Below are 19,848 nucleotides of genomic sequence, written 5' to 3'. Positions count from 1 at the left end.
AAGTTAACCAAGGGTTCCATAGGACAAATCTATCCTTTTTATTATTATTATTATTTAACTAATTTTATTTATTCTCGTTTTTATTTCTAATTTGTGTTTCTCTTGTGTCTAGATCCGGGGTTTCGCATCAAAATATATATAATTAAATCGGCAGTGTCCGCAAGCATACGGGTTAAATTGTAATATAATAAAGTTTACAGCTAAACACTGGTAAGTATTCCGGGGATCGTACCAAAGGGATTGCAAATTGGAGAAACTATTATTAAATTAATTACAGAAAAATAATTACTAATCTAATCGAGTCACGAATTATTAGTGTTAGTCCAAATTAATAGATTTATTAAACTAATTAAACTATTAAACCTAAATTGACCTAATGGAGTTTCCTATTCCTAGTGTCGACAATGCGAGCCTCTAGCCTATGATCAATTAAATCTCTAATTATCTAATTAAATAATTAATTATCCTAAATTGAGTTATTTATCACCATTAGCTAAGAATACCATCTCGAGCTCATCTTCGTTAAACATTTCGGTCTCTTCCTAGGCATACAAATAGCCTTTCGATCTCACCTGTCTCGATATTCTGTCAGAGGCATCATTTCCTTATATGACTAAGTACTCTTGAATAAACAACCAATTTTGGATAACTAATTACTTAATGGATAAATTAGTTTATTAATTGAATTATGCGAGATATGAAATAAGCACAAGAAATTATTCAATTATTTATACAAAAGCTAAATGATAATGTTAACGAAAATATAAATGAAAGAATAAGAGATAGGAGAAAGCTCATGAATATATATTGAAACATGATCCCGTAGCAATCTCCACTCGTAATTGTCTTCACATCAAAATAAAAAAGTTCCAATTACATGAAAATAAAAAGAAAATACTAAGAAAATTGAATAGGAAAAATCGTCTATCTAAGTCTGCACTCTAATTTGATGACCTTAAGGTTACTTATATAGGCAACGGGCTACTTGGTGACCACTATACCATAGATACACTTAGAAACCAATTAATACAATATTCTGATAAATGCTAGGGTCCAAATAAGGAAATATCCCAAAAGTACCATCCAAACAATCAACCATATTTTGGCCCGTCATCATGACATGGGAAGGCTCCTCGTCATAAAGTCACCACCGTGAATACATTCCTATCTTCATCGTGTCGTCGTGATGAGAGGAAACTTTTGTCACGATGTTAAGTGTTTTCCTAACCTCAGCAACTTCATTGTGCTATCGGGCTTTCTTGTCTCGGGACCCAATCATCATCCCTTGTATTCTTTGACCTAAATTGACATTCTACACGCTTAAATGACCTATTAGTCACTCACGAGGCTTGAGTTGGCCTTAGGAGTCATTGAAATAGTATAAAATACGTAAAAACACTTATTTTATTAATATTTCATTCCTAACCTACTAATACTAAAAATATAACAATTAATTATAAAATTCCGAGAAAACAAGCTCGTTAAGTGCAAAAATGACCTAAAATAACTACTACATTTGACGACAAGTCAAGGTTCTGTTGTGTTATTTAAGGATTCGTGGGTTTTTTATGATAACAATTTTTTGGTTGACTTGGTTCCGTTGGATGGGTTGGAAGATATGGAGTTCAATGAGCTATTGAGTGTTTGATGGTTCTTGTTGGGATGAAGGCTTGATTGTGGGTTTACTGTTACCTTATGGTGGTGCTCGTATTCTTAATATGTCACTTGCTTATACCATGGGTTATGATCACCGAAATTATTTTTTCGTTGTGCCACGAGGCATACTGACGTTCTAATAGAACCCATGCCCACTTCAGGAGATTTCATCACCTTAACAAAGCTTGAAGAGTAGGTATAAATTCTTTAAGTGTTGTCTCCTATAGGTTTGGTATATACATAGGTTGAACTCTTAACAATTTTTTGGTTGACTTGGTTCAATTGGATGGGCTGGAAGATATGGAGTTCAGTGAGCTATTGAGAGTTGATGGTTCTTGTTGGGATGAAGGCTTGATTGTGGGTTTACTATTACCTTATGGTGGTTCTGATATTCTTAATATGTCACTTGCTTAGACCATGGGTTGTGATCATCAAAATTATTTTTTCGTTGTGCCACGAGGTATATCGACATTCCAATAGAACCCATGCCCACTTCAAGAGATTTCATCACCTTAGCAAAGCTTGAAGAGTAGGTATAAATTCTTTAAGTGTTGTCTCCTATAGGTTTGGTATATACATAGGTTGAACTCTTATCTAGTACCAAGTTGGTTGGTTTGAATTTGACATTATAATGTTGTAAGTTATGCAGAAATGATGCGGGAAGTGATATATAAAAGATTAAATTTGTTTTGAATGAATCCATGAAGGCTTAATATGTTTTAAATATCTTTTTTAATGATTTTATGTATGTACTGTTTGGTTGAAAATATTTAGGGAATTATTTTTACATGTATTTGGATTATCTTTAAGCATGTTTTGTGTATACTATGTTTGAAGGTGATTTGAGGAGAATTTGGAGTGTTTTTGGGTTGCTTTGCTTCGATGTCACGACCTTGACTTTTGTAATGTCATGACATTGTAGCTCAAAAGGTGATGTCGTGACTTTGTCCTTGCAGCATCACGACATTCACCTACGGCATTGTGACTTTGCCCAAATAGCAAGTGACATTACGACCTCATGTACTGTCCCAGCATTGTGCACAACCTTATTCCCATTTCATTATTTAACTTGTTTTGAGTCCCAAACACATTCAATGTTCCCGAACCACTCCTCAATGATTTTAAATTGATTCTAAAGCCTCTAAATTTTCGTAAAGTTGATTTATTGATATTATAAAAATGTTTTAAATTGGAAACGATAAAAAGGAAAAAAATATATTCAAGATTTCTTGTTCATATATATTCTGACAATATCTCCCATTTCGGCTGGACAGTGGGACAGGTGAAGGGTGTTACACAAGAAAAGGTATATCATGTTTTATGATATTAAACACTTTTCAAGATCACATAATTAGGAGCTCTTTGAACATCCATTCTTTATCTCATGTTTTTTTAATTTAATACATTCATTTATTAATATATTCAAGCACTTAGTTCTCTAACAATATTGAACATTTTCAGTTATTTTTACTCTCTTTTTAATGAAAAATCATTATATCAAATTTCAACTTTTAACTCATTTTAGTAATAATTCACATTTTACCACTATGACATAACTATAATTATCTTGACACTTTTTTAGTCTATTTAAGTGCCATAAAGCCAAGTTCATAAATTTTACTACATTTCTTCCAATTACCACAACTCACTAAACTATTATTTTTATCATATAAGCACTTTAATCACTTTTTAAATATACATATATCTATTATATTGTATTTCACCATTTTAATAATTTTCATGATCATTTTATTAAAGGGAGGTTAAAAGAATACATGATACTTACCTCTTTAATAGCAAAAGTTTCAAAAAAAAGCTTCTCTTAGCTTTCTCAACACGTGGATCCACCCATTCATCCACTGAAAGTCTTCTTCTACATCCATTCAACATTTTTTAGTACAAAATATAAACAAAATATTAATACACATCCTTCATCACATTTATGATATTAAATACCTTAAATAATTAAGGTGATACGAAGAAAACATATTTTCTTACTTTGGAGCTTTGCCTCTCTAGCATAGCTTTATTTGATTAACTCACTTGAAATCTTAGCCTCAAATAAAGAAAACAATTGTGGAAATCAAGCAAAACTTTATTTTCTAGTAGTAAGATTTAATGGAACAAAACTTAGTGGGTGGGTGTTGATTGAAAGAGAAAGGAAGAAAAAAAGCCATAGGAGGACCTCTCCTCCCCTCTCATGTTGTTGCAAGAAATAAGAGAGAAAATATCTAATTTTTTCTCCTTTTATTTACCATATATATGAGATTAAAGTCAACCAGTCAAAATTATTCAAATATGTGGTTTACATTTCATCTCTATGTTAAAAATTAATTCCATGACTCCAAATTATTTCTAGTAATTTAATATCTCAAAATATAATATTTTTAATTTAGATTTCATATAAAATGATCAAAATGCCCCCTTATGAGGTAAATTTCACTTTAGTCCCTTTTTGTCTCATCACCTTTCTTTATTCCATTTAACTTTAGTACCTCAAATTTTTCATAATTTGCACTTATCATCCATAACAATCAATTATTCATACATAAATTTACATTTAGGGTCTTTCTCAGTAGAAATAAAAATTTAGGGTTTAGTCCCTAAACTTTCATTTTCAATCAATTTCACATAATCTTGTATTCACCATCATTCCCTTTAAATCTCTTTTCCACAACTCATGTTAATCCTTTAGGACTTCATTTATTGAACTTGTCTTCGAATTTCTTTAAAAATTCACTATATTGGGTTTTGAGCATTATAATTACAATATCAACAAGAAATTTAATGTTTTTTTTATATCTATACTATTAGTTAGGAGTTTAATTGAGTTTTTGTTATTTATCAAGTGAGCTCTAATTTAGTTGTAAAATTACCAAAAATCTATTATTTGTACAACAAATATTATTTTAAAGTTATTTTTGTTTTTGTATAAAATTAGATATACATAATAAAATTTAAACTCAAAATATAGCATTTTTTGACAAAAAAAAACATAACAATTTTTACTATCTCAAGTGTATCATTTCAACCAAACTATATTTAATTTTTATATCAATTTTCTATAAAATTGATACATAAACGTGTGGAGTATATCTTAAATAACCGCCTACTTATTTTTAGTGTGTAATATATTAAATATCAAATTATCGGCTATTCTTTAAACAAGTAGGGCAAATTACATAAAAAAGCCACCTTTTTTTTTTAAATTTACAAAAATGGGCTCGATAAATAATTATTTACCGGAATGGGCCCATACCGAAAAAGCGTGTCCACATCAGCGCGATGTCAGAGTACGTGACAAGAAAACACGTCCTCAAGGGCGCGCTTTGTCCACGTGGACAGAAAGCGCGCTGACGTGGACGTGTTTTCCTGCCACGTCAGTGCGTCCCTGGGGACGCATTTTCCTCGCGCGTGAACAGTGCAACGGCTATTTTTTGACCATTGGTGAATCCCCCAACGTTAAAAAAAACTATAAAAACCCCTCACCCTTTCATTTTTTTCACAAATTAATCCTTTCTCTATTATTCTCTCAATTTCCTCTCAATTTCTTTCCAAATTTCTCTCAAATCCCTATTTAATCTCAATTTGCTCTCAATTTGCTCTCAAATTTCTCTTAAATCCCTATTTTTTAATTATTTTTAAAAAAAATTAATTTTTTAATTTTTTTTAAATCATAAAAATTTGTACGAATTTAGCAATGGCCGGAGATTTGATTCATCTTGATAACAAGCACATATCCGTCGAACAAATGAAAATGGTAAGTGTTAAATTTATTTTTTAAATACTATTTAAGATTTTTTTATTTATGCATTTTTAAAAAATTATTAACTTGTTATTTGTTATAAAAGTCTGTAGATCGGATATTGGAATGCTATATCTGTAATATGCGTGGTCCTCCATCACCGTTGGTAGAGAATTACCTGCGGGAAGCGGGTTTTTGGCACGTGGCGACGGTAGGCCGGGGATGCAAGTTGGACTCGAAACTTATCAGTGCGTTGATTAAGAGGTGGAGACCCGAGACGCACACATTCCATCTTCCATGTGGAGAGTGCACTATCACTTTGGAAGATGTCAATCTGCAATTGGGATTGCCGGTGGAGGGGTACCTAGTCACCGGGTCTATTCAATCTGACGATTGGGGAGCGGTATGCTACGAGCTTTTGGGTGTTATTCCAGAGAAAATTAACGGAGGTCGGATCAAGATGGGCTGGTTACGAGACACATTCCCGGATCCGGATGATGATTCAACTGAAGTAGAAACAATCCGTATGCTCGGTCATACATTCTTCAGATAATTGGCGGTTATTTGATGCCGGACTTGTCACGGAACCTCGTACATCTAAGATGGATGCTAAAACTAGTTGATTTTAGAGCAGCTAGTGAATTAAGTTGGGGGCTTACCGTGTTGGCAACATTATATCATGAGATGTGCGGGACGACGCGACCGAGTAAAGCGAAAATCGGAGGTTGCCTGTCACTACTGCAGTCATGGGCACGGTTTCGCTTTCCATTTTTACGTCCTCGAGTGGACCACCCATATACATTCCCACTCATAACGAGGTAAATTTTATATTAGATTTTACAATTATTACGTAGATTTTAAAAATTTTTGTATGCTAAAAATTTATTTAATTAGGCGGAACCATCCGGCAAGTTATGCTCGATTACCTACCTCTCTTGAAGATATACGGCTTCTATTAGGCCAACAGTCGAAAGCACAAGTATTAAATAAAATTGATATTTATTTGTTGAGCTAGTCGATTGGTATTTAGTATTTATTATTATGTATTATGTATATAACTAATATTTCCATCATGTTCATATAGTTTCAATGGACACCATACGAGGATCTGACAATTCAGGCAGTAATTCTAGATGAGTACCTCCAGAATCCTAACGCTTGGCATGCGAAAGTACCATTGGTCAACTATGCGACCGTGGAGATGCACCAGTCAGACAGAGTATTACGACAATTTGGATGTAGGCAACCGATTTCCGTGGCACCTGAGGTGTTTGATGATCAGCACAAAATCGACCTACGGCAATTGCATATGGATTGGCTGAGATTCTGGTCGTACTAATCCAAATATGGGAAGATCGGTATGATTATATACCTACTCGGGAACCGATCATCGTTCCGGAGTTAGCGTGCGTGCCGGAATACATGCCATGGTTTAGGATCCATGGCAAGTCGTATTTACTGTCGGCAGAGGAGAGGCAGCGGCAATTACGTGTCCAAAGGGAACCACGTGGGCCTTTAAATCCAAGACGAAGGGACGATGACGTAGGCCCATCAACGAGGCCCAGACATTCACCCGACCCATCATCAGCGGCCATTCAATCACCAGGCCCAGCGATAACACCGATACAGTCACCCGACCCAGCAGTTCAACCGACGATACCCACGACACAGCCTTTTCAGATGATGCCAGGTGCGTATCCTAGCCCTTTTATGTATCCTAACCCTTATATGTTTCCTTTTTTGAGTCTTATGGCAGGTTGGAGCCCATGACCTAGTTCATCTCCATTTTCCGTTACGCCGAGTGGACCGCTGATGTATAGGCTAGCATCACACGAGGGATCGCAAGAGGGGCCGTCGGGGAGCTCTTCTTTTTACCAATCCCCATCACCGTATGGGTTTCAAACAGCTTCGTCATTGGTGATGGAAACACCTCCACAGTCACTATTCTATTAAGGTGGCTCATCGTCCCAACACCAACAACAAGATACCCTACCGGAGGAACCAGAATCCACGTCGGAGCAACCACAACCCCCGCTAGAAGCTGAACAAAGGAGGAATCCAGCGCGTAACCGTCGACAGCCGCCATGTGGCACTGAATCCGACAGGCATGGAGATTGATTTTTATTTTAATATATTTGTACAAACATTTTGAATATTTTGATATTATTTGATGTAATAAAATAGAAATTCTTCTATATTATTTCATGTACTAAAATAGAAATTTACTTTTACATTTTTAATATAATAGAAATTCATTTAAATAAGACAATATGTTGAATATTTCTATATTATTTCATTTAATAAAATAAAACGTTGTTTTAAATAAAGTAATTGTAATTTACTTTAATATTTTTAATAAAATAGATTTCTTTTAAATAAGTCAATATTTTGAATATTTGTACCAATTTTCGATTTAAAAAATATAAATAATACAATGTTTTTTTACAATAACGATCAACTATTGCAATTTGGGCATGATCGGCTTGTATGGCCTAGGTTCCTACACCATTCGCACAACTTATGTTGACTGGCTGTTTCTCGGATATCCATATTGTTATGTATTCTAGTCGAGCAAGGTCGACCCTTTGGTTTGTGACGCAATTCTCTATCCGGTAACAGCTTAAAGGGAGCAAGCAATATAGACGGCCGCTTACGTTCATCTGGGACCGGTGGGAATACGTGTCTCCAGACGTTGTACATGTTTTCTAATTTGTACACTTCGTCGACATAGCTCATCAGATCCAGACGGAGATTCTAACAAGCTACAATTACATGAGCGCATGGATAATGAAGTGCGTCAAACATCCCACAGTCGCAAGTCCTATTTCGCAAGTGTACTCGATATTTCCCGCTAATAACACCTTGGTGCAGTCTGTCAAACTCAATATACGGTGCTCCACTAGTGAGATAAGTCTGCACCATTGCCTCCAAGCTACGAGCACCTCTTATGTCGAACGAGTCATATGTCACCGGATCAATAGAAGAACAAAATCGATACTAATAGACAGAACTTTCATTGGCGTCGTTCCAAATATTTTACACCTAATTCTTTTACGAAGTTCTGTCAAATCTATGTTCTGGTTAAAAACCAGTCGCACTGTATTCTCCAATAAAAAAATAACACCGTTTTCGGTGTGGCAAACCTCACCATCATAGTAAATAACAACACTAATACATTTACTCATCTTCAATTTCTATCATTTTTAGCCTCTCTAAATTTTTTTTGCTTTAACTTATGCAATCTGAGGGAAAATTTTGCCTTATTTATAGTCAATCGGTAAACTCAATTGATGGACCAATTAGATAACAAGTTGCAAGAAAAGAACAAAATTTACTTTGAAAGCAAAGAATTATTCTTGTAGAAATGTTTTATTTTATTCAGAATTTTTTATGACATATAAACTTTACTTTTAATTTAATTTGCCTTTTCTTTTAAAAAAATTATGTTTTCGGATCAAATTTTTTGAGTATAACATATGCATAAGTTAAAGCATCCTGCTTTACTTTGTTCAGAAATGCTTTAATTTTTTCAGTACTTCTGCTAACAAAGCATCCTGCTTAAAAACACCAAAACCCTAATTTAATTCATATTTTCCTAAAAAATAATAAACACGAAAACTAATCTAATTTTGAAAACTTTATAAATAATTTAATTGACAAACCCTAAACTCTAAACCCTAACTTATTTGATTTTTTCTTAAAACCCTTAACTTAAAAACACCAAAACCCTAACAAAAATCCTAACCCTAACCCTAACCCTAATCTAATTTTAAATTTTTTTTAATTAAATTACTCAAGTAACCCTAAACCCTAATTTAATTGATTTTTTAAAATAATAAACACGAAAACTAATCCAATTTTGAAAAATTTATAAATAATTTAATTGATAAACCCTAAACTCTAAACCCTAACTTATTTGATTTTTTCTTAAAAACCCTTAAAAACACCAAAACCCTAACAAAAACCCTAACCCTAACCCTAACCCTAACCTTAACACTAACCCTAATCTGATTTTTAAAATTTTTTTAATTAAATTACTCAAGTAATCCTAAACCCTAATTTAATTGATTTTTTCTTAAAAATAATAAACACGAAAACAAATCCAATTTTTAAAATTTTTTAAATGATTTAATTGACAAACCCTAAACTAGAGGTGTTCATGGGCCGAGCAAAAAAAATGGGAGGATTCGGGTAAAAATATAGGCCCGAAATATGGGTTTGGGCAAAAAAGCGAGACCCGTTTAGAAAACGGGCCGAGACTCGGGCACCACTTTTTTGGCTCAAGCCTGGCACGGCCCAGCCCGAATATATAATAAATAAATAATTTTTATTCTTTAATTTTAAAATATTTTTAAAATACTTTTTTATTCTTTTTATTTTTAAAATAATTTTTTTAGTGTTTATTAAAAAATGGGCCAGGGCAGGCCGAGCTCGGGCTTAGAAATTTTTTCCCGCACCGGGCCTGGACAAAATTTCAGGCCCATATTTCAGGCTGGGCCGGCCTCGGGCCTAGGAAGCGGTCCAAATTTTTTTTTGGGCCCCGCCCGAACCAGGCGCTACCCGGCCCATGAACACCTCTACCCTAAACTCTAATCCTTTATTTATTTAATTTTTAACATTAAACCCCAAACCCTAAACCCTAAACCCTAAACCTTAAAACACTAAACCATAAACCCTAAAACCTCAAAACAGGCAAAACGCTCACACAGTGACGCATTTTCCTGTCACGTACCCTGACATTGTGCTGACGTGGACGCGCTTTCGGAAAAATGAGCCCATTTTGATAAATAATTATTACCAGGCCTATTTCGATAAATTTTTAAAAAATAGCACTTTTATGTGTAATTTGCCCAAACAAGTAGGCCCATTTAACACTCACATATGGGCTTAAGGTCGAATCTAAACAGGTCTATTCTTATTATAGGCCTCAGTTGTTCACATCTCATTTCTCGATTTATTCCTTCTTCACCTCTATTGAGTTGGAATTGAAAAAAGGTTCCAAGAAATGGCTAATCGTTCTCTAGTTTCCCTTTACAAGTTCCTTTTCAGGCACCCTTTTCAATCATCTGCAAAACCCACGTCTCCTTTTCTCTTTAAATCCCTTTCTCCGTTTCAAACTCAACTCGCGGCCAACTCTGTCCCATCTCCGAGACCTGCCTCTTTTCGATTCCCAGTCTTCCAAACCTCACAAGTTCAGCACCCAATTTACCACATCCTGAGGAAGTACAGTTCTGAGTCACCAGCATCCAAGTTGGATGTGAACAAGGAGGTGGACTCGATCAACCTCAAGTTTGCAGAGGCAAGAGAAGAGATAGAGATGGCAATGGAGTCTAAAGAGACCGTTTATTTCAACGAAGAAGCAGAGTGTGCTCGTGCTGTTGTTAAAGAGGTTTTGGACATGTTTGAAGGGCTTTTAGGAAAGCTACCAGAGGCCGAAAAGGCTGCTTTGCAACGTTCAATGGGACTTAAGATTGAGCAGCTCAAGGCTGAGCTTCAACAGTTGGATGATTGATGAGGTTTGTTTAAATGGATTTTCCTCAAAATATATATTTTTGGCTTTGTCTTACTTCATTTTTCATAACATAGCTGAGGGATTTAGTGATTTTAGCTGTAACATTCGATTGAATTGAAAGATATGATTTTGAATAACGGGTTAGTATGGTTTACATTCTGTGGTTATCATTTTGAAGGTGATGATAAAGGAAAACTGTAGCATTCAGAGGGAACAATTGAGAATATTTGTGAACTTGTATCAGCTATAATTAGATGATAATTTATCTCTCTCTCTCTTTTTACCTTATGATTTGTTAGCTTATTTGGCAGTAAATTTTACCCAATTGTGTTACTTCGAAATATTAGCTGAAATGCTGGAAACCTGAGTCAGGTTGGCATGTTTTTGCTTAAACTAGATTAAAGCACAGAGAGTTTTCATTATCCACTTTTGGTTCCTTTTGTTCTATGTTTGAAGGATAGTATAGCCAATGGTCCAAAATGCTGCAACTCTTTAACTAATCATTCTTTTTCTGGCACTTAATCACGGCAAGCCAATCCCAACTTCAATTGAACATTACTTAAAATGACATAAACTTTTGCCATTAGTTAAGTTTTTGGTAGGGAACTCATTTATTAGGCAAGCTAAGTAGGCATGGGCATTCTGGAGTAGGTTACTCTTTTTTAGGCCAAGAGGCTGTAGAACAGATGAACAGAAACTTGGATTTACCCAATCAGTCATGGTTTGTACATTGGCAAGAGCAATACATCTTAAGAGTAAATCATAAGACTTGATAGCTTGTTTGATGAAGTGAGGGGTCAGAACGGCAAAGAAATTGAAAGGAATTACTGTTGTAATTGAAGTTGGACAAATGAATAAGGTTCTGATTTTTCCGGAAACCTTCTATTAAAACTATCCTAAGTTAATGATAAGGAAATTAGTTACTAACCCTTTAATAGTGTATTATACTATAACTCTTAGTAAGAGTCACACGCAATCACATGAGAAGATATAATACAGACTCAAACATAATAACTAAGAACATAAGCATAGACAGTTAATCTAAATTCAATGCTCCTGCATCAATTTTTTCCAGAGTTGCCAACTTTTTTTGTGCATGTTTTAGCAGTCTTTACGTGCAAATAGATACCTTGGCTGAATGAACTAGTTCTGAGCTTCAGTTGCACCAGAACTTGTAAGTAATATTTGAATGATGAAATCAAATACCATTTGATGTTACTGAACAAATTAGTCCTTTCTTATGGCTCCCTTCAAGTCTAGGCTGAAACCTCACAATTGTGTTGTTACTTACAAATGCTGCAACTTCAGCTTTTTTTCATTTGTCCATTACCACGTATACATACATATATTTTTGTGGAAAGGGAACTAAGCATCGTTTTAGTATCCCCCCCTCCCCCCCCCCCAAATAGAAAAAGGAAAAAAGATCACTTCTATAATAACTATGGTTGTGTGTGAACGAACATCTTAGTGCATAACATATCTTGATATATTTGCTAAGGATTTCCTTTTTGGTATGTAACATAATAATGGTTTGAAGAAATAACTGAAGGAGGAAGAAATTTGATTTTTCTTTTTCCAGTTTATGAAGAAAAAGTGTTAAAAAGTTTATGTTTTGGTTCTAAGATTATGACTGATTATTCTAAAGTTGTAGAAAAGTGTTGTACTTTTTGTCATTTTTAATAAAAAGAAATGAACTATACTTTAAAATATTGTTAAACTTGAAAGTATGCTGTACAAAAAAAAAAGAAAAAGAAAAGAACTTTTGGTACATTACCAATTGGGGGAGGGGATGCCATTGCCAAGACTTGAACCCTGGACCTTAGGGTGCAATTATAAAGCTTCAAGTAAGTACTCCTTTAGGTTGTTGGTGTTATACAAATATTATGTAGCAGATACGAACTTGGCTTCTTTCTCATCTGCATATGTTAGCTTGAATTCTTTGATTTCATTTGCAAGGGATATATACTTTTTTGAGTCCTTTCTAAGCACAGATTCATGTTCATATCCTATGGTCTACCACGAGGACCTTCATTTAAAGGTGCTTCAGAAAACTGACCTTTACTTTTTCTTTGTCTCAGTTTCTAAACACTCAGTACATACTCCAAATATTCTGTTATAAAAGAATTTTTTGTGATTTTGATAACTTGAAATACTTTAAGAAGAACCTTCCTTCACTATTTTTTTTTCTGCTTGCCTTTTAACCTGAGCATTAATTTTTTATTATTATTTGACTTCTCATTTCTCTCAAGTCTTACAGAGGTGGATATGGAAGTCATCCTCCAAATATGAGGAAAAGCTTTGAAGAAATTGAACCTACCTTTGTCCAATTCATACTTGCATCACACTTATGTCCAAATCCAAGTGACATAGAGCCAGGCATTCTATACTTCTCTCTTCTCTTTCTTGTGAACCACAAAATTTATGTATTTTCTAATGGTTTAAGAAATAAATTGCTCGTCTGTAAACAGATCTGCTGTTATTAGTACATTACCCAAAATGAGTCAAGCTTTATTTATGACTTAGTTTGAATACTTGGTCTTGTATCAATGTAATCACTCTAAATTACTAGTTCGATAGATTAGTTTTGCTTGTTTTGAACCTACAATCCTCTTGCTAATCTGCAAGTCAATAGAGATAGCAAGTTTGCACTTAGTGTTTGTGACTGTATGTTTCAGATATGGGTTCTTCCTAGAAAGAAGCTAATGTGTATTAGATTGCCCAAATATAGCATCATCCATGCTGACAATTGTAAATCGTTGATGTCCTCACAAAAAGTATAAAAAGTAGAGCCCCTGAAAGGTTCAATAACATCTGAGGTATTACTTTGTGTGTATATTCCCATTAGCGGTAACTTGATCTTGAAAGGTTAATGATACCTTAAAGTTGCACATTGCATTGAGAGTTTATGTAGTGGAAAGGTTTTACAGGGACTTAACATTCAAACTCTCTTGTTGCTCTGTCACTTCAATATTTCTGTTAGTAGAGTGAAGTTTGGTGACAAGTGACCTATAGTGAACTTTGTAATGCTTTTGTAGCAATTTCTTCAGCTGTTTAATAAATACTTGTAAAACTTTGGTGGCAGGAGATTTTCTAAGTGCATTCTCAAGGCAGTGATCTTTTTTTTTTTTTTGTCTCTAGATAATGAAAAGTCCAGGATTTTAAGCTTTCCCTATTGTCGCACATGCTACAACAATTTCTTCAATGAATTACTTCAATTCACTTGTGCAATTTTTACTAGTCACACTTGTGATAACCAATGCTTTACAAGGAAAAGAATTCTGTGTTTAAAACTTTTCACTTTGATACCTAATTTTGAGATAAATTAGAAGCTATTTGAGGAATCATACTAGCTTCAAGGACATGTGTTTGTTTCAGAAAGATGATCCGAGATAATAAGTAGAAAGGAAGGATCCAGAGGATGAGATGTTTTGTTTCCCCTAGTATCTTCAACGGTGTATGATTTGTTATCAAGTCTGGGAAGTTTATGATATGGATTTCTATTATCCTTCCCCCCTTGTGTTTTCTTCATGCAGGATTTGTTTGTTTTTTGTTCTTAAACTTTTTTGTTGGCTTAAAAGTTTGTTGTGAAGTGTCTCTCATTGTTCTACCTTTGAATCACTCAGTGACAAGATTCTTATGAGTTTTATACATTGGGTGCTACATATGTTTACCATGTCTTATACCTTACTACTACTTGGTCGATGTTGCATCACTTCTTTTACTTAATTTTTAAAAGCGAATATAATGTCTATTGAACCCGGGCTTGGTCCAGTTAGTTGTATCTTTAACAAACTCAGGGATGTGATCTTGGTTTATGTTGGGCGATTAAGATTGACTGTCCAATTGAGAAAGAAATAGGCTATGCATTGCTGCACGTGCATTTGCATTGCAATTGTTCCTACTTCTGCCAAAACTTTGTTTCATCTTTTACAAATATGGAAGCTTTGTTGCATGTTCATGGAATCTGAAATGATCTTTTGCCGACATATCCTGTTTCTGAACATGAACATCTAAAGCAACTATGTAGGCGATCTCTCAACTGGAACCATGTGAAAAAGACTATATAGATTGACAAAGCAGTTGATTTCTCAGAGAATGTGGGGAAAAGAGATTGTTGTCTTTTTGCTTCCATTACAGGTTTGTTGTTCATCCTATTTGTAATAAAATATCACATACTGTCTGTTCCAAAACCATGTCGGTTTGCAGTTCTAATATCAGAAAGAGGTTGAAGAAAATGCATGGGGGATGAAAGACCATGTGGGGAAACATTAGAAATAAGGCTTCAATATGGAATAAAAGAAGTGACAACTATGGATTTATGGTTCAATTCTATTTATAAAATGCACAGGTGACTAATGTCTAATGGTGTTAATGAAAGTGTTGAATCCGCAAAATTCAGTCAATAAAGTGCTTCATCTTATTTTATCTTTAAATTTTATTAAACTAAAAAAAAATATTCATATAATTTAGAATTTGGAAACAATAGTTTAATCACGTTTTTTTTAATGAAATGCCTATTTAGAATTTTGACACATTGTTGTCGAAGTAATTTAGACCCAGAAATATAAAAAATGGGTGAATTTAGATTTTGAAAATTGTTATAATTTTTTAAATTAAAAGGATAGGAATTAAAAGTTTGGACACTTTAATTTATAGTGGTTTGGTTTTAATGGTCTATATTTACTAATTTGTATACTTCAATTAAAGATTGTCACAACTCATTATTTTCTTTTATACCATGTTTGGTTCATTGAAATAGAGCTATACTAGAGATGTAATGGAATAGAGCTATAATAGAGATGCAATGGAATAAAGTTGTAATCAATTGTTTGGTTGAATGGAATAAAATAGAATTGTAATGGTATTATTGTGATTGGTTGAATGAAATAGAGATTGTAATAGCATATGAAAAAAGTTGAAATGACCGGAACACCCTTAATAGATTTTTTTAAGTTGATGATTGTTATTAAATTTTAATTAGATTATTATTAAATATAATTTAATAAAAATAAAAATAAATAATTTAATCATATTTTAATATAATTATTATTAAATATAATTTAATAAAATATATAATTTAATAATAATGTTTTTATTTTTGTAATAACATTTTTAATATAATTATGTTTTTAAAAGCGCTATGTTTTTATTTTTGTGAAAATAATTATATTTTACATCCAACAATTCCATTACAAGCACATATCACAGTCATCAATTTGTGTTATGCCACTCTAGAAACATTGTGATGACAGTCTGAAAGTAACAAATAAAATAACAAATAATTCATATTGGAGACTTCTTCAAAAACTATTTAATATTTCAATTGAATAAATGATGATTTGGAGACGTAAGAGTTTTATAAGGACAAAATCTTAAAACAACGTCCTACATTAACAACAAAAACCCTTTTCGACACTTTCACAGCATATATATCCCCAGAAATTAAAGAAGAGGTTTGCAACATCCAAGCTACAATTATATACAGGGAATAACCCCCCAGAAATGATAAACTATTCATATAGCATTCAAGTGTATGTAGCCTATCTCAAGGAAAGTGAGTACGATGCCTTGTTGATGCAATACCTGATTGGCAAGGTCCAGTTCAACAAATACATACTCATATTATGCCATTGATGCCAAGAGAATGCACTCACTAAATTGAACATCAATCTTTATCTGATGTATATCTTTTTACTCTAACACGTTCACCATTAAAGTGGATGTATTTCCATTTGCTCATGTATCTTTTAAGAAACAACTTCTGCTTGTCTTAAATGTAGAAACTATAGGTCCATGCAACTTAAAAGCAAATAAACTACAATAGTTATTTGGATTATTACCCTTAGAGCTCTCTTCTTCACCTTGTTCATTACAGAAAATTGTTTGAGCCTAACTTTCACAATCTCACCTAATAGAACATTGGGTGCTTTCTTGGCATTTTGTAGCCATGAATGTTCTGCATACAATAGTTGGGATGATTTTTCATGCTTAGAAAATATATATCAACATAAATAAAACATGTAATATGTACAGAAGGTTACCAAGCACTTCTTGTGTTGTAAGACGCTGCTTTGGATCAAGATTAAGCATTTTCTTTACAAGGTCCTTTGCATTGTCCAAAACCTTAGGCCATGGGTCCCTCTTAAAGTCAATAGCAGGGCGAATAATTGCTTGTGCCAACTCTTGCTCAGTCTCTATATGCAAACACGAGAAATCTAGTTTATATCTATTTTTCTAAAAGTAAAAGAGTAGATAGTGAACTGTCTGCAAAAGAATACATCAAACTCCTGATACATAATATTAAAGATAATTTAAAAGTTTTTTCTTTATATCTCTCTTTTCTTTATCCGAACTCTGGAAGCACACATTGTCTCTACATTTATCTCGAGATATAACCTTCATGATGTCAGATGAAAAAAAAGGGAAGTACTTGAAAATAGAAAGGCAAACCTGCCTAGAATGGTGGCACACCACAAAGTAAAATATAGACGATAACTTTAGCACTCTATATACCAACCTCTGGGCCATAATTACGTTTAAGAACCTCTAGAGCCATGCAATATGGGTTTCCCACGATCTAATTGAATCGTTCACCTGTTAAAAGAGAGCATCCTTGAGCTGTTTGAGCATAAATATAAAAAGGAGATAACTGAAGCAGTCCTATAGTTGCATGGACTTATAGTTCCTAGAAAATAACCGCTTTGAGATAGAATGATTGTGTGTATGTAAAACCATGTTCCACAACGATTCGGCCTCATCCACTCTGTTACCCATATCAAATGCAAGTAGAAGGGTTCATATGTTCCCATCATAGCTCATTGTCCTTTGCTTAATATCCACTTTGTCACCTGAGTATCAGCGACTTCATGAAATCTAATTTAACCTGAGAAAATACTAAACATAACCAAGCCAACAACCACAACTTAAATTATATAGCATTTTGAACAAATAGATTGAATCAATAGAAGCACACCAAATAATCATTCAATGAATCTTTTAGCTTGAGAAAACCAGAGGAAGATGCAAAATTTAAGTTCCCTGCCCACTTCCCCCAAAAAAGTAACTTTATATAGACTGTTTTCTTTACAAATAGTAATCCAAAAGTTAAAATATTTGGCCCCAGAATAGCACCATTAAACAAGAACCCAATGTTTCAATGAAGGCATTTATCCCCATAGAAATTAACAAATAGGTAGTTATACAGAAATGTGTAATTAAAAAAAAAAAACTAAAACATCCAAGTTCTAACTTCTAACCAAAAAGGCACCATGCAGTTAAAAACTATCTTCTATTACACCCATTGTTTTTCTTATGATCAAAAGGGCAAGTATAAACACATTAATTGCAATAATTACATTCACACAATAACAAAATGAAATACATCATAAACCATTTTCTTTAAGTCAACAAGGACCATGCATTATGCATATAGCAATTCAAAGAACTAAAATGCAAGGTTGTCACATTTTTTTCTTACTTCTTCTTTTCTCTGGGAACAAAATTTCTATCATTTTTGGTGATACAATCTGACTTTGTCTTTGCATATTGTATCCGCTGCACCAAATTAATCATACAGTCAATCAAACCTAAGAATCATTATAATTAAAATTGCATATAAATTAAGCCTAGAAAAAGAAATTGATTGGAATCAAAAGTGATGCCTGGAATAAAGTAAGTTTGGTTCAAGCAGTCACTCGTAGAATAAAGCAAGTTTGGTTCAAGTTGCAAATGGTGTTATTGATGAGTAGCAAAAGTCTTCCATAGCTGCAGAAGGAACAATAGCCCTAGTTTATGTAGGAAAAAGTAAAATGGCTCCTAAAATTTCAGCAAAATGGGTTCTCAGTAAATAATAGAATAACTCCAACAACATTAGTACAAAATAGATTTCAATCAGTGGGTATACAGTAACAGTGAAATCACAAAATAAATGCAACACAAACATCATTAAAAATCGAAATTAAACTTCAAATACTAAATCCATACTATAACTACACACTATACCCAATATAAAACAAATAAGCAAATTAAACTTACAATTCTAATAAGATTGAGCACCTTTTTCCAGAGCTAGCTGAATCTCTTTTCTTTTACAAGTGATGCTTGTTCTTTCCAACCTTCTTCACTGGTTTCCTGCACCTTCAAAAATTTAGTGACTTTGGGCTTTTAATTCAAGATTTTGATAAATTGAATTCAATCTTTTAAAGGAGACCCTCTTCTCAACTACTTTAGAAATGTTTAGTGATTGTTCACCTAGCTTTTGTGAACATTTAACATAAGGGAGTTTTGGATATTGAAAACCCATGACCTAATGAAAAAGCTACTTCATTTTGAACCTAGAAAAAAAATTCAACCTTTTTCAATTACAAATGTTTAATAAATTAAGATGGCAACTTGAAAAAGGAAAATGAAACCTGAAAGTTTCAACTTTACCAATCTTGTTTTTGGACCATGTAGATAATGGATAACTTATTGAATGAATATGACTATAAGCCATTGATTGACTTCTCTAATTGAGAGAAAGAAAAAAAAACTTACCATCAAAACAAGCAGGGCCTTGCTAAGAACCAAGCGGTTCCAGTGATGGGTTGGAATCGCTTAGGAGTGGTAAACAAAGTGTGGGTCTGTAACACCCCTAACCCGTATCTGACGCCAAAAAAAGGTTTCGGAGCATTATCAGACTTATAGATCAAACAATCAAACATTTCAAGTTCATTTCTCATTAAAAAAAACCATTCATAAACATTCATATAGTCCCTAATACGAGCCTTCGAGGCTCAAAATAGACATTAAAAATGGTTCGGGACTAAATCAAGTACTCAAGGAATTTTTCAAAAAACATGGAAAAATTTTTAAAGGTGTAGGGGACACACGCCCGTGTGGCCAGGCCGTGTGGGCATTCGAATGGGGCCACACTCCCATGTCCTTGCCCATGTCT

The 19,848-nt window shown here is 33.6% G+C and overlaps 1 protein-coding gene and 1 long non-coding RNA gene across 7 annotated transcripts; one reads left to right on the top strand and one right to left on the bottom strand.

Moving 5' to 3' along the window:
- Positions 1-10,302: 10,302 nt before the first annotated feature.
- Positions 10,303-15,106, top strand: LOC107901755 (uncharacterized). 4 transcript variants are annotated; one of them, XM_016827888.2, is made up of 2 exons: positions 10,303-10,917; positions 14,941-15,106. In XM_016827888.2, exon 1 carries the CDS (start codon positions 10,407-10,409, stop codon positions 10,911-10,913), a length of 507 nt encoding a protein of 168 aa, XP_016683377.1. In that variant the 5' UTR covers positions 10,303-10,406; the 3' UTR covers positions 10,914-10,917; positions 14,941-15,106. The 4 variants fall into 4 exon arrangements, with proteins under 4 accessions (XP_016683377.1, XP_016683375.1, XP_016683374.1 ...); XM_016827886.2 differs by lacking the exon at positions 14,941-15,106 and adding an exon at positions 13,171-13,565 and having other exon boundaries at positions 10,308-10,917; XM_016827885.2 differs by lacking the exon at positions 14,941-15,106 and adding an exon at positions 13,163-13,565 and having other exon boundaries at positions 10,308-10,917.
- A 1,572-nt stretch (positions 15,107-16,678) lies between these two features.
- On the bottom strand, positions 16,679-19,258 carry LOC107901754 (uncharacterized). 3 transcript variants are annotated; one of them, XR_005914842.1, is made up of 6 exons: positions 18,948-19,258; positions 18,391-18,677; positions 17,611-17,807; positions 17,431-17,507; positions 16,955-17,107; positions 16,679-16,869 (listed from the first exon to the last, which is right to left on the bottom strand). It is a non-coding gene; the product is annotated as an uncharacterized lncRNA (long non-coding RNA). The 3 variants fall into 3 exon arrangements; XR_005914841.1 differs by having other exon boundaries at positions 17,431-17,807; XR_005914843.1 differs by having other exon boundaries at positions 17,431-17,761.
- Positions 19,259-19,848: the final 590 nt, after the last annotated feature.

The sequence above is a fragment of the Gossypium hirsutum genome, chromosome D06, assembly GCF_007990345.1.
Source record: "Gossypium hirsutum isolate 1008001.06 chromosome D06, Gossypium_hirsutum_v2.1, whole genome shotgun sequence".
NCBI lineage: Eukaryota > Viridiplantae > Streptophyta > Magnoliopsida > Malvales > Malvaceae > Gossypium > Gossypium hirsutum.
This window is presented reverse-complemented; position numbering and strand designations above follow the sequence as displayed.